The sequence below is a fragment of the Podarcis filfolensis genome (genome assembly GCF_964270895.1).
Source record: "Podarcis filfolensis genome assembly, chromosome: 4".
NCBI classification, from domain to species: domain Eukaryota; kingdom Metazoa; phylum Chordata; class Lepidosauria; order Squamata; family Lacertidae; genus Podarcis; species Podarcis filfolensis.
The window spans coordinates 100,311,393-100,326,796 of NC_139607.1; the positions used below are offsets into that span (position 1 = coordinate 100,311,393).

Here is a 15,404-nt window from a genome sequence, read left to right on the forward strand (position 1 = left end):
TAATGGTAGGAGAATATAACATGGATGAAACTTAACAAACGAAAATGAAATTAAATAGTGCGCTAGATAGACTAAGAGGCAGGTGCATGATGGGGTGGTGGGAAGTCGTTAGAAGTTCAAGAAGAACGTATTGTGATGTGATGTAACAAATATTACCATTTTCTTTTCTTTCTTCTGGATAACCCTTTTGTTTGTTACTTCTTTTTAATCTCAATAAAGTGTGTGTGTGTGTGTGTGTACACATGAATGAAGTTGAGCGTGCGGCTCTGAGATCAGAGGTTTGCAAAAGGTGCGACCCTCTTCCACCCTGCCAGTTCTCCCTCCGTAGGGTGCCACGGGGGGTGGGGGGTGTCCTTTCTGAGAAAGCTTTCACATTGACCCAATGCAAGTAGCAGTGTCAGGGAAGCGACTCTCAACTGCCAGGAGAGATAGCTCAGTCTCCAAGGCTGAGAAAAGGGACAGCCCTTTGTCAGGAGCAGAGAAGGGAAGAGTCGCAAATGTGGATTTGGGAGAGGAAGAAGGGTTGTGGAGGTCAGACATCGCCCCTGACCATTGGTCATGCTGCCTGCAGCATTCTCTGCTGGGCACCAGGTTGGCCTGGGCTGGTCTAGGCTTTAAACACATAGGACCATAGAATTGCTGAGTTGGAAGGGACCCCAAGGGTCATCCAGCCCAACCCCCTGCAACGGGAAGTGCAGGAACGTCAGCCTTTGAAGAAGGCACCACCATCACCCCAGCAGCAAAGCGACCTCAGTACGCCAGGCAGCAGTTCAACAGGTGCAGTGGAGAGGCCCGTGGGGTCATTTTTGCCCCTGCTACCTACTGGGAGGTGGCGGGGGCACATGGATGAGACCGCCCATTGAGCCCCCATCCTGACAAAGCCTCATCCATCCATCCATGTGTAACCACATGGTTACAGAGAGTAGGGCTGGACAACATGTCGATATATGGTCCAAAACTGGTTTGAAGTCCATATTGTGATCTCAGTCTCATGGTTTTTGACCTGGCCATGTATCGCGGATCACGATATGGGTGTGTGCTATGCAAAAATCACAATGCTTCTCTCGATTCCTGCAGCCTCTGTTAACTCTGCTGGCTCAGCTCTCCCCACACCTCCTGCCCCACAAGAGGCTCCTTCGTTTGAGCCTAGCTCTGACAGCTCCTTCATGCGCAGCCACAGCTTCCACTCCCAGGTCAGGTCTGACGGGGGGGGGGGGGGGTGAAGAGAAGGAAGAGAGGAACAGATCTGGAAGGTGCTTTAGGTCCAAGAAGCTGTTAACTAGCCTACAATCTTTTCTGACAGGAGTGCCAGAAAAATGATTGCTGCCAAGAGGATTGCAGGCGGAAACCAAACGCAGTGTGTACTCATGGACTCTGCTGTGACAACTGCAAGGTAAGATTGCCACAGCAGCTGCCATTAGCCTCTGGTTTGGTGCTTAAAATCCTTACTCTCTGGGTCTGTCGAAATCTCCAACAAATGCTTTGGTGACATCCCTGTGCAGATAGTTCTCTTAACCTCATGATGCCTTTTGCTGCTTATTTGCATTAGATAATGCATGTGGTCTCTTTCTTCGGGTCGAATTTCTTCTCCATCTCAAGTTGGGGAAGGCCAAACATACGCTGCATTATCTGTATTTATGCCTTTCTTCTTTCGCACCCCTCAATACTTACCCATCCTCATTTTATTTTGTGATTACATCCACCGCAGCACCATTTTACAGACAAAATGCGCTCATCGTAGGCAATATAATTTTTAAGAGCCTTGTTTTCCAACGCTGTCAGCCAGGAAGGAACTTGCTGAGCTAGAGAACCCAGGTTTGCATAGATCCCACACTGATGCACTTTCTTTTATTTGCATGATTATTTATATTTATTTGCAAAGTTGGGCTCTGGCAGATTGAGCAGGCTAGAGTGGGTCCAATGGCCAAGAAGGCAGTTTCTGCATGAGATGAAGAGGGAAGATGGGGCAGATGGGGCTCGTCCGCCTGGGAAGGGAGGCTAAGAAGGAAAACTCTGATCCTAAACCTCCGCTGCCTTGCAGGACATCGTCAGAAGAAGAAAAGCCTAAGGAACAAACCCTACACAAATCCAGAATGATACGATACAATACAATAATCTTTATTGTCATTGTCCCATACAGAACAACAAAATTGAAAAAATCTACATCAGACATTCAAAAACCCACAAGCCTGCTATCCCAGCCTGGTTAGCCCCCTAAAAACTCTGATACTCCATAATTAAATACAATATACTCCCATAGGGACTACCTTACACTGCGTTTAAAACCAAAATCGCATTTGGGTAGAAATTGTTTCTCAAGTGGCTAGTCCTAGTCTTTATAACCCTGGACCTTCTTCCAGAAGGCAGAAGCTGAAAGAGATCATTTCCGGGGTGCGCACTATCCTGCGCTATCTCTGCAGCTTTCTTACGGCACCTGGAAGCATTGATTTGATCCAAGGTGGGAAGAGGGCACCCAATTATTCTCTCCGCAGTCTTTACAACCCTGGACAGCATTGTTTTTTCCCTGACTATGCAGCTCCCAAACCATACACAGAGACCATAAGTTAATACACTCTCCACAATACAGTGGTAAAATGCCATCAACAGGTCCTTTGAGAGTCCCTAAGACAGCTGGATGGCACCTTGTACGCCTCCTTCTAGCAACTCCTGCAGCCAGGCTGGTGCCAAACGTCTTGCTCTGCTTTACTTTGGACCCCATCAGTGAGGACGGGGGGGGGGGGGGTCTTGTCGTCTGGGCAGCCCAGGACCTCCAGACACACTGCTGGTACCCCAGGGAGGTCACTTTGCTAAAGCAGCAAAAACAACGTGGGAGGCAGCAGTTTCAAGTTACTGGCCTCTGCAGCCGCAGCAGACGCTGTGATTCCCCAGCAGTTTGACTTCCCCTCCAGAGGCACACTCCATTGTCTCTCGAGGCAGACAGATGCCAGGAGCATTTTATTCCACATCTTGTCTGTTATGTGCATATTTCCATGTGGTGTTACAAAGCCAGAGCCTGTTGTATGTAGGCAGTCAATAATTTGAACAGTAATAGCATTAATAATAATAATAAATGTTTCTGCATCCTCTGAGAAAGCAGCCATATTGTGGGGTTTGGTTCTTCTTTCCAACAGATTGTCACCGAAGGGAAAGAATGCCGGGAAGCGGCTTCTGAATGTGATTTCCCCGAATACTGCAATGGGGTTTCCTCCAAATGCCCCCCGGATGTGTACAAGCAAAATGGGATGCCGTGCGGCACCAATGACATCTGCTATTCGGGGAAATGCTTCAATGCTCACCAGCAGTGCGAAGAGATCTTTGGCAAAGGCAAGGCTGGCATGATTTAATACAAAATAGCTAGCAGCTTTGTGTCGTCCTGTACAGAGTGTCCCTAAATGTGCCTTGTTGGTTTCTCAGTTTTCCAATCTTCGGGTCTCCACATTTCCACTTCAGCTTGTGAAGAATAATAATAATTGTTATTATTATTATTATTTCCAGGTCCTCACAAAACTTAATCAGCATTTCAGAGCTACTTTCTCCTAATATACATTTTTGCAAAGTAATTTCCCTTAGCATAATACAGTTTTGCATATTTTGGCTAATTTTTATGCACACTTTGCCAGAGCACATGCATTTTCTCCTCCTTGGTGGGAAAAGTGCATTGCAACCTCCAGAGAGGTGTGAGTTTTGATGGATGGTTGTGTTTCTGTTTGCCCCTCATTTCAGAAAGTGTGATTTGGGCAGGTTCACATTTAAGGGCGACCTGGACTTTAAGGAACTTCTACCCCATCTCCACCTCTGTGATCAGGAATTTGTGAACCTTCTCCTAGGAGGGACAAATGCTGTATCAATAAGGTTCCCTCTGGCAACCTCACACTGAATTTCTTGCTCGCGAATCTTTCCCTCTCATGCACAAATCAACAAATACTGAAACTGCCTGGGACCAGCCTTCGTGCGTACCAGCTCCTTCAGCCACGGGCTGAGCTGCTGCGATGACACAGATTGTACACATACTATTCTAGCTGCATGGAGGAAACTGCCACAGTAGAACTTTCAGCTAACTTGGCTATGCTTTTGGGAGGACCTTTGGGGTTTCTTAAATTGTTATGGATGGGAGAGAGACATTCCACCCAAGTCCTTAAAGGAATCTGGTTATAACTTACCCAAATCATGCAAGTGGTATAGAACCCATATGCACCTCCTATGCACATGATGACCAATACTCTTCCATGGTAAAAAGGTAAAGGTAAAGGGACCCTGACCATTAGGTCCAGTCGTGGATGACTCTGGGGTTGCAGTGCTTATCTCGCTTTATTGGCCGAGGGAGCCGGCTTACAGCTTCCGGGTCCTGTGGCCAGCATGATTAAGCCGCTTCTGGCGAACCAGAGCAGTGCACAGAAATGCCGTTTACCTTCCCGCCGGAGTGGTACCTATTTATCTACTTGCACTGGTATGCTTTCAAACTGCTAGGTTGGCAGGAGCAGGGACCGAGCAACGGGAGCTCACCCCGTCACGGGGATTCAAACCGCCGGCCTTCTGATCGGCAAGCCCTTGGCTCAGTGGTTTAGACCATAGCACCACCCGCGTTGCCATATTTCAGAAGGTGAACGTTGTTGCTTTTTTCCTGCAAAATCTCAAAAGTTCTTGAGCTATTTTTAATGAAATTCACCAAAAAAAACCTACACTTTCCGGCCGGATGCTGTTTGCGAGGTCCAAATATCGGCTATGTCTGGATGTGTGGCGACCCTACGGTGGAGGCTATTGCCCAAGCAGGGTTGTTTGGGACTTCAATCTGATGTTCAGGAGGTCAAGCTACAGTTATGTCCCAAATTTCAATATCTTAAGTCTGTTGATTTCGGTGGGTCTGCTTTTGGCTATCACCGTTTACCTGCTAGAGATGTGATGCGAAAGAAAAGAGGCCAACCATTTTAAGAGCTAGCCATTTAAATAAATTCAGATTATTTGGATGGGGTGGGGGATGCTTTCCTTGTCTTATTTGTGAACGTACACACACTCTGCTCCTGACAGATGCCCTCTTTCCCCCTCTTTTCTCTGTCTCCTCTCTCTCCCAAATCCAAAGGTGCAAAAAGTGCTCCGCTGAGTTGCTACAAAAAAGTCAACGTGAGAGGAGATCGGATTGGCAACTGCGGCAGGAATAAATTTGGGTACAAGAAATGCAAAGAAGAGTAGGTTCTACCTGGGGGCAGGGGTCCAACCTGCTGGGTCCGATGCAAAGGGGGCGATTGATCAGTGGCATAGCGTGTGTTGCCAGTGCCTGGGGCAAGACAAGGATTGCGCCCCCTAACCTTCTTGGGGGCGTCACGTGGGAGGCAACAGGTAGACTTTGCTGTGCCCCTGTGGACGTCGCCTGCCAGTCCCTGTGTTCGCCCTCTCAGCTCGGCAAGCTCCTGGCTGGTTCTCCTTGGTGGGCAGCTGCAGTTGTGGCAGATATGCATATAGCTTTAAGTTTATCAGAGTTTATTTTTTGAAAGATTCTTCTTTAGAAGTTCTTAGGTTTATCTGTTAGCTGCCTGGGTCCCTGTCAGGGGAAAAAGGAGGGGTATAAACAAATATATACATATAAGAACTTTTTTTATTCCCTCTCAGATTTAATACAGTTAGCAAGAAAAAGGCATACTCATACATTTAAGTTATACAGCGTATGAAATAAGGGGTGGGGGAAGTTACTAGGAAGAAGTGCGTGGAAAATATTGGCTCCAAGTGCCCAGTAGTCTTAAATTAAGGCAGAACTCCTCTAGGAAGTTTCCTAGAGAAATCTAACTGTAGCTGCTTTTTGTTTTTTTGGAATTTCAAGTTTTCACTCAGTTTTAGGATTCTTGGCAACAGATATATCCATCTTAAGGGGACTGGATTTTCCCACTTAAACCATGAAGATGGAACCATTCTTAAAATCAGTCATTAACCTTTAAAAACACATCGTCGTCATCGACACTGGAGGCAGGAGGGATATCTTGTTGGGCCTTGGTAAAAATAGCCAGCCTAAAGCTCCCTTTCCTTCGGATGACTTTGAAAGTTCAGGGTCCCTTTCTCCTGGCACAGAGCCACTGCTGTCCCTGAAGAGCCGATAAAAGTTCCCCATGCAGAATATCTAAATTAATGGTTCTTATTAGTCTGAGTAGCACCGAGTTAAAAACAAAAGAGGAAAGTAAATGGGTAAAATTGATGGTAACTGTAGCAAGACAGGTTATAGCGAGTAATTGGAAAAATGCAGAAGAGCTAGGGTTGAACCAATGGAGGAAAAAATGGAATAATATTATAATTTTAGAATATCTAACTGTGAAGATACATAAAATGAAAGGGTTTAAGGTCAGTGAGAAAGAGGAGGATTGGTTCGAGAAGATATTGAATTATTTGGGTAGGTTTGAACAATTAGGGGCAATTAAAATGTTAAAAGTTAAATAAACCTTGTGGAGGGAGGAGTGTTAATGTATATAGAATTGTACATATGGTTGATTTGAATACGTTATTATTCATTATGTATACCCAATGTATCAGCCGCCTGGGGGGGTTCACTGTTTGTGTTTTGCCCTTAGTGAGATTAACAAGCCAGGTTGAATTTGGTGACAAAGCATCTCGGGACGGTCGCTCTGAGTGGAGAAGGAGCTGTATGTACTCTCTTTCCCTTCTCACTTTTTGTTGCAGAGATGTCCTTTGCGGAAGGATCCAATGCATCAACATCAATAAAATCCCACGATTCGCAGCTGAACAATCTGTAGTTCAGACTCCTACGGACAACCTATTATGTTGGGGCATAGTTTCCCACAAAGGGGATGACATGCATGACGCTGGAGCGATAGCAGACGGATCAGTGTGTGGTGACAACAAGGTGACGTTGGTTACCTCTGAGCAGGGCTGAAGGGGCACGTCTGGAGGGTTTAGGGGCAGTGGTTCTCACCCTGTGGGTCCCCAGATGTTGTTGGACTACAACTCCCATCATCCCTGAGCTCTGGCCTTGCTAGCTAGGGATGATGGGAGTTGTAGTCCAACAACCCAGAAGTTGAGAACGGCTGGTTTGGGGATAGCCATTTTAGAGGTCACCATGCCTGGAGGCAAGATTGGCTACAGCGCTTCTGCAGATGGTTCTCAGCTGAGCGTGCTATGACGTTTAGTCTTTTTACCTGGTTGGGCTGCCAGGGACCCATGGCTTTCAAAAAATGCTGCATTTAATTATTATATATTGTCTTGGTTAAGAGTAGGCTAAACTCAATAAATAACTATCCACCGAAGGGTTTGCCTTGACCTCACTAAATAATATGTTTAGAGAAGGCCAGATGGTAATTTTGCGGCTCTGCAAATCAACCTGTTGACATACAGAGGGCTGGGAGGCCAGCTGAGAAGCCCCAGCTGTGCTGTCTCCTTCCATCGGCCCATGCTCCGACGTAAATCAGCAACCCAGACTTCAGAAGCCAGGGCACGCTATCAGCAGAGTGTACTGCGCACACAGAATTGGAGCGAGGCTTGTGAAGTCATACTTCAACTACATATTTATTAAACATAAATCAGAACAAAGAAACATGTCTCTCTGTCATGCCGTCTCGGAGAGAACAGCAAAAGCAAAAGCTATACACAAACAGAAGTTCCCAGCATACTGTGCTGGAATGTAAACAGACACGCAACAATCTCATGCCTGTTCCTTAAGGTGGAATGGAAATCTCAACACAACCATCTGCCACAGGATGCATCTGCTCAGCAGTTTTCTGGATGTCTGCAAAAGTAGAAGAAATCGGGCTTTCCTGCTGCCCATTAACACATTGATATATCCTTTTTCCTAGATATGCATAAAAAGAGAATGCGTTGACCGGAAAGTTCTGAATTATGATTGCAATTTCACAAGATGTAACAACCAGGGGGTAAGTATCATAGGAGCACAGAATCGTAGAGTTGGAAGGGACACCGAGGGTCATTTAGTCCAAACCCCTGCAATGCAGGAATGCTGGCCACAGCTGTCCCTGGGTGGGCTCAAACCACCAACCAATAATAATAATAATAATAATAATAATAATAATAATAATAATTTATTATTTATACACTGCCCATCTGGCTGGGTTTCCCCAGCCACTCTGGGCGGCTTCCAGCATAATATTATAATACAATAATTCATCAAATATTAAAAACTTCCCTAAACAGGGCTGCCTTCAGATGCCTTCTGAAATTCAGATTGTTGTTTATTTCCTTGACATCTGATGGGAGGGCATTCCACAGGGCGGGTGCCACCACTGAGAAGGCCCTCTGCCGGGTTCCCTGTAACCTCACTTTTCGCAGGAAGGGAACTGCCAGAAGGCCCTCGGAGCTGGACCTCAGTGTCCGGGCAGAACGATGGGGGTGGAGATGCTCCTTCAGGTCTACTGGGACGAGGCTGTTTAGGGCTTTGAAGGTGAACACCAACACTTTAATTGTGCTCGGAAATGTACTGGGAGCCAAAGTAGGTCTTTCAGGACCAGTGTTATGTGGTCTCAGTGGCCGCTCCCAGTAACCAGTCTAGCTGCCACATTCTGGATTAGTTGTAGTTTCCAGGTCACCTTCAAAGGCAGTTCCACACAGAGCGCATTGCAATATTCCAAGCGGGAGATAACCAGAACATGCACCACCCTGGCAAGGCAGCCTGCAGGTAGTGGGGGTCTCATCCTGCGTACCAGATGGAGCTGATAAACAGCTGCCCTGGACACAGAATTGACCTGCGCCTCCATGGACAGCTGTGAGTTCAAAATGACTCCCAGAATGCACACCTGGTCCTTCAGAGGCACACTTACCCCATTCAGGACCAGGGAGTCCTCGGTCAACAGCCAGACACTCTGTCCCATTGCACCACCTGAGATAGGATGCTGTGGAAGGTCTGTAGCTAAGTGGCAGAGCAGCTGCTTTGCAAGCAGAAGGTCCTGGGTTCCAATTCTCCAACGGCAAACCCAGGTAGAGCTGGGGAAGAGGCCCCCTGCCTGAAACCCCAGTGATCCCCATCGCTGTGGTAATACTGAGCTACCCAGCGGTCTGACTCAGGAGAAGGCAGCCTCCTGCGTCGGAGCTGTAGAACATGGAAAAGATCTTGGAAATAAATCCTTTGTTTGCTGCTCAAATGCCTGATGTATTTCAGTTCTGCAACAGCAACAAGAACTGCCACTGCAGTTACGGATGGGCCCCTCCCTATTGTGCTGGCAAGGGATTTGGAGGAAGCCTGGACAGTGGTCCCGCTCCGGAACTATCGAGTGAGTATCTTCTTCCTGTGGTCATCCCCAGGGACTGGCTGCAGCTCTTACCGCAGAGAAGTTCGCACCTGTGCTGTTTCCCTGAACAGTCCAAGGAAATCTCTGGACCGCTGACACATCTTGCATCAGATCCATCCCAGATTCTTAAAGGAGTGGTTCCCAAACTTTCTCCAGAAGTCCTCCCTTTATTGCAAACTTTGCTGGATCCATTTGGCATCTCTTTAGCAAGCTGCAGTTCTCAGAATCGAAGGAAACAGATTCCTCTGATTTTTTTTTTTTGTCTAAAATGCCGATTTGCGGTTCCTAAAAAAATGCCCGCAGGTCAGTTGCAGCTTTGCCTGTGCACTGGAATAACACCCCTTTTTTGCATTCAATTATATAAATTACATTACAGTTGGTGTCCTGCTGGATGCAACATGTTCCATCCATCTTGGGGCTTTTGAAATTCGTTGTCTCCATGAGACGCTCACAGGTGATACAGTGGGCTCCTCTGCACTTTCGCTTGCCCCCAAGAACCCCCCCCAGCTTATTTTATTTGTTAGGCTTATATACCCCTCTTCATCCAAAGGTGTCAGAGCAGTTCACAGAATAAAATACAAGATAAAGCACAAGTGAATTCAGCTTACTGCTGAATCAGAGCAAACGTCAATTGGGTTTTCTCCGGAATGGCATTTGCTGCAACTTAAGTGCTAAAGAGGGCACAGGTGGCGCTGTGGTCTAAACCACTGAGCCTCTTGGGCTTGTCAATCAGAAGGTCAGCGGTTCGAATCCCCGCAACAGAGTGAGTTCCTGTTGCTCTGTCCCAGCTCCTGCCCACCTAGCAGTTCGAAAGCACAAAGTGCAAGTAGATAAATAGGTACTGCTCCGGTGGGAAGGTAAACGGCGTTTCCTTGCGCTGCTCTGGTTCGCCAGAAGCGGCTTAGTCCTGCTGGCCACATGACCCGGAAGTGTACGCCGGCTCCCTCGGCCAATAAAGCGAGATGAGCGCCGCAACCCCAGAGTCGTTCGCGACTGGACCTAATGGTCAGGGGTCCCTTTACCCTTTAAGTGCTAAAGAGGGCACGGGTGGCACTGTGGTCCAAACCACTTAGCCTAGGACTTGCCGATCAGAAGGTCGGCGGTTCAAATCCCCATGACAGAATGAGCTGCCGTTGCTCGGTCCCTGCTCCTGCCAACCTAGCAGTTCCAAAGCACATCAAAGTGCAAGTAGATAAATAGAGACCGCTCTGGCGGGAAGGTAAACAGCGTTTCCTTGCGCTGCTCTGGTTCGCCAGAAGCGGCTTTGTCATGCTGGCCACATAACCCAGAAAAACTGTCTGTGGACAAAAGTCGGCTCCCTCGGCCAGTAAAGCGAGATGAGCGCCACAACCCCAGAGTCGTCCACAACTGGACCTAACTGTCAAGGGTCCCTTTACCTTTACAAGTGCTAAAGAGTGGGTTTTCCTGGAAGAAAGTGGAAGGGAAGAGGGATGAGCCCAGAGTTTGGAAGTACAAGAATGAGATCCAGGATTGCTGATGGCTCAAGTGTGTGTGTGTGAGTGTGTGTGTGTGTCCTTTAGCACTGAAGTGCAGAATACTAATTCCCTCTCTTCCTCTTTCTCTCAGACACTAGGAGGGTTGTAATGCTGAGCTCTGTGCTTGGGATTGGTGTGCTTTTGCTGGCTACTATTATAATGTTCAGGAACTCTATACAGACCTGGTAAGCAAATCGTCCTCCATTCTTTCTCCATGGGATAAAAACATGTCTGCGCCGCCAATGTTAGAAACTCAGATATATATGGACTATATGGGATTGGCAGAAATGACTGGCAGAATCCGAGACCAGGGAGAAGAGACGGTGGAAGAAGATTGGAAGAAATTTAAAGACTATCTACAGAAATACTATAAAATTAATGAAAGTTAGAATGATGTTGGATTGAAATTAAGTGGTTTCCAGCTGTAATGCTTTAAGAATATGGAAGAAGGGTATAAATAGGTAAAAAAATAACTAAAATGGTGTTGGATTGGAAATAAGTGGTATTAGCAACAAAGTTAATAAGAATATGCAAAAATGAATTGATAATGGAGTTATAAAATGTTAAGTTATAGAGATAAGATAAATGAAAGTGGGTAAGGATTTGCTGATTTGATTATTTAAATGGGAATACAAGAAGGGGAGGTGTGAGGAAGTCAAAGAAACAAGCAAATGAGTTTTAAGTTATGAAAATTAATTGTTTTTAATTTTTCTTATTTTTTGTATGTTTACTTATTTATTTTTTTTATTATGTGTTTTTGTATATTTGTCTTTGTAAAATCTTAATAAATATTTCTTTAAAAAAACCAAAAACTCAGATATATAAGATAGTCGCCAAATGGCGCCTTAAACCTGGGTTACGGTTGCCACAACAAACGTCTAGGTGCCTTTTTTCCAGTGGGGTTTTGTTGTTATTATTAGTATTATTTTCATTTCTGTACTGCCTTATATTTCAAACAAGGAGAAAAAAGCATAAAGCATCCAATAAAACAATCCAGAAAAAAAGCAAATTCCTTCTTCAAGGGAAATATTTCAGATCCTTCTCTAAGTGACACTTTGCTTTTCCCACATTTACTTGCCTACTTAATTTATAGTGCTGCCCCACAGCAGAGGTCCTCTAAGAAGCCAGTGTGGAGTAGTGGTTAGAGTGTGGGGCTAGGATGTGGGAGATCAGGGTTCGAATCCCCACTCCATCATGAAGCTCACTGGAGACCTTGGAGTCAGTCACCAGTCTCTTAAAGAGCTCACAGGGTTGCTGCAGGGATTAACTGATGGCCATTCAACTCTTCTTGTTTTGCCACAACAGGTTTGGAAGACTAGTCAGTGATAGAATATCTCCGAAACCTATCGATTCTGCTTCGGAAAGTACTGTAAGTTCCTAGAAGGTTTGAGAGCAGAAGGTCTTCTCGCTGGGCTTTCCATTTTCTTTTTCTTTCTTTTTTTTTGAATTTTTTTATTTTCAATGCAGAATCATAACAAAAATTACAAACATTGAATCCAAAATAATACTATACAAACAAAAATCCCCGGAACATATAGGAAAAAAAACAGAAAACGGAAAAAAAAGCAAAGGAAACAAAGCTGAACTAAACAAAAACGAAAAAGCACACATCTACAGAAAAAAAATCATATCATTACGTACATAAACACAAATTGACTTCCTTTCTTTGTTCTAAGACCTCAAAAAATTTACTCTTACTGTATTGTTGTGTCTAATTAGATTACTTCCACCTTGGTACTTTTTTTTTTACACCATTTTTCTTTTTCTTTAACCCTGTAAAGCATCATTCATTACATACCAATATACTAACTCCAGAACAATGTTTTTTCATATACTCTTTAGCACAACCCCATTATTTTAATAATTTCTGGTCCGATTGTCCCCTTATGTAAGCTGTGAGTCTTGCCAGATTTATGTATTCACAAAATTTAATTTGCCAATCTTTCACTGATGGAATTTTTCTGCCTTTCCAGTTTTTAGCTATAAGCATCCTGGCAGCTGTTGTTGCATAAAGGAATACTTTCCTTTGATTTTCGGGGATATCATTTGTAATTAAACCTAAAAGGAATGCCTCCGGTTTTTTTCTGAAAGATATTTAAAATATCTTTAAAATATCTTTCAGAAAAAAACCGGTGGGCTTTCCATTTTCTTTTCTTTTTTAGAAAAATATATAATGGAAGAGCATCTAAGCACTAGAGCATGGGTAGGCAAACTAAGACCCGGGGGCCGGATCTGGCCCAATTGCGTTTTAAATGCGGCCCGCAGAGGGTCCAGGAATCAGTGTGTTTTTACATGTATAGAATGTGTCCTTTTATTGAAAATGCATCTCTGGGTTATTTGTGGGGCATAGGAATTGGTTCATTCCCCCCCCCCAAAGTATAGTCTGGCCCCCCACAAGGTCTGAGGGACAGTGGACCAGCCCCCTGCTGAAAAAGTTTGCTGACCCCTGCACTATTACTGTTACTATTATTATTATTTATTTGTTCCCCAGCCATTCTGGGCGGCTTCCAACAAAGATTAAGAATACATTAAAATGTCACACATTAAAAACTTCCCTAAACAGGGCTGCCTTCAGAGGTCTTCTAAATGTCAGGTAGTTGTTTATTTCTTGGACATCTGATGGAAGGGCGTTCCACAGGACAGATGCCACTACCAAGAAGGCCCTCTCCCTGTAGCTTTGCTTCACGCAGGGAGGGAACCGCCAGAAGGCCCTCGGAGCTGGACCTCACTAGAGCAATACTCTCCTCTCCTGTGGTTTCCAGCAAGTGGTGTTCAGAAGCATAGCTGCCTCCGACTGTGGAGGCAGAGTAGAGCCTCTGTGACTAGGAGCCACTGGTAGCCCTCACCTCCTCCATGAATTTGCCTAATCCTCTTTTAAAACCACACCATGACGGCATGCTGGTTGCTGCCATGCGCTGTTAAATGGGGGTCACAAATGCTGCCCCAAAAGTGACTGGATAGGATGGCACCCTATCACTTGCCCGGGCACATACCTACCCCCTTCCCCCTCCTTGCCATACAGTGCCCACCTAAGGCAAAAAATATCCCCCAAATGGGTTTAGCCGTCTTTTTTGCTGTAGGGTGTCCATGTGAGCAATGGGACATGGCCACATCCTGTTGCTTCCTGGGGGCATTCCCAGCCCCATTTTCACTGGGTGCAGCCAGAGCAAGTGACAATTGTGTTTTTCCAGGTCTCCTGGTATGTAAAATGTTAAAATCTTAATCTTATGATTATTATTAAGCTGCATATTAAATGCAGAAATGGGGTGCAGTGAATTAAGCTATGGGGATATGTGGAAAGGGGATGGAGCGAAGGGCCTGGCCACACTTCCCTTTGCTTTTTCCAGGCACAGTTCATGATTCAAAGCTCTGTGGCCAGGCACGCTTTCTCCCTATAAAAACCAGTGCTTTAAAGCTGAATTGGAGCAAACCTCCATCTGCGGAAAACCCGAATTGCTCCGATTCAGCTTTAAAGAGTGATGTTCCATGAGGGAAGCACAGGGCCAAAATGAAAAACGTATGTGTGAATAAGCCCTTCCAGTGTTTCTCAAACTTGGGGCCCCGGCTGTTGCAGGACTACAACTCCCATCATCCCTGACCACTTGTCCTGTTGACTAGGGGCGATGGAAGTTGTAGTCCAACAGCAGCTGGGGACCCGAGTTTGAGAGACACAGCATCTATCCATCATTACCCTGGAGGCCAAGTTCCCTGCCCCCGCTTCCCAGATCACTACATTCAGGCACATCTGGGCAAACAATGGCTTAAGAACATAAGAAGCGCCTGCTGGATCAGGCCAAGGGCCCAGCTGGTCCAGCTTCCTGTTCGCACAGCTTGCATCACTTTGCAGAGTCGAATCACTGGAGGTCTGGCGTGTGGTTTTCAGTCCCTTGTATAGGTCTGCTGGAGGGGGCACAGTGAAAACTACATCCGAGCTGAAGGACTACCTAGACTATACTAGGGGCGAAATTGGGAGTTGTGGGGTGTGACATCACACATGGGGGGCGCGTTTTGATTTTCATGCCCGCTTTCCTAATTCCAGGAGCAGCTCAGCGATGAAGAGGAACAGAGCGACTGACACACCATCCCTCTGTAACCTTGCGGTGGACACTGCCCAGGTCAGTTCCCAGGAAGGAACCAAGGCGGAAGGGGGGGGAAGGCCACGGGGACTTCTGCGTATACCGCAAATCGTGGCTTGCATCGGAAGGTCAGGCAAATTTCAGGGCCTCGTAAGGTAAAGGGAAAGGACCACTGGATGGTTAAGTCCAGTCAAAGGTGACTACAGTGGTACCTCGGGTTAAGAATTTAATTAATTCTGGAGGTCTGTTCTTAACCTGAAACTGTTCTTAACCTGAAGCACCACTTAAGCTGATGGGGCCTCCCGCTGCTGCCACCACGCGATTTCTGTTCTCATCCTGAAGCAAAGTTCTTAACCCGAGGTACTACTTCCGGGTTAGTGGAGTCTGTAACCTGAAGCATCTGTAACCTGAAGCGTCTGTAACCCGAGGTACCATTGTATGGTGTTACGGTAAAAATCTGGGTGCGAGGCTGCTCTGCCACCCAGCTCGTCGGACTAAGTCCGCGGGTCCCTGCGGAGGAAAAATGAGCTCAGCCGGAGACAGAAGCAAGCTGCAGAAGATCCAAGTTTATTGCACAACAGGTTCAAGGCGAGATT

At 46.0% G+C, this 15,404-nt stretch overlaps 1 protein-coding gene across 1 annotated transcript in view; it reads left to right on the forward strand.

Annotated features, from left to right (window-relative positions):
* The window catches only part of LOC310760719 (disintegrin and metalloproteinase domain-containing protein 9-like), a 40,327-nt gene that overhangs the window by 23,702 nt on the left and 1,221 nt on the right, over positions 1 to 15,404 (forward strand). The window contains exons 14-22 of the mRNA XM_083609785.1: positions 1,304 to 1,393; positions 3,132 to 3,324; positions 5,078 to 5,183; positions 6,661 to 6,844; positions 7,791 to 7,868; positions 9,107 to 9,218; positions 10,824 to 10,917; positions 12,038 to 12,101; positions 14,772 to 14,847. Coding sequence (XP_083465911.1) covers positions 1,304 to 1,393; positions 3,132 to 3,324; positions 5,078 to 5,183; positions 6,661 to 6,844; positions 7,791 to 7,868; positions 9,107 to 9,218; positions 10,824 to 10,917; positions 12,038 to 12,101; positions 14,772 to 14,807 — 957 coding nt within the window. The 3' untranslated portion in view covers positions 14,808 to 14,847. The remainder of the gene's footprint in view (positions 1 to 1,303; positions 1,394 to 3,131; positions 3,325 to 5,077; positions 5,184 to 6,660; positions 6,845 to 7,790; positions 7,869 to 9,106; positions 9,219 to 10,823; positions 10,918 to 12,037; positions 12,102 to 14,771; positions 14,848 to 15,404) is intronic.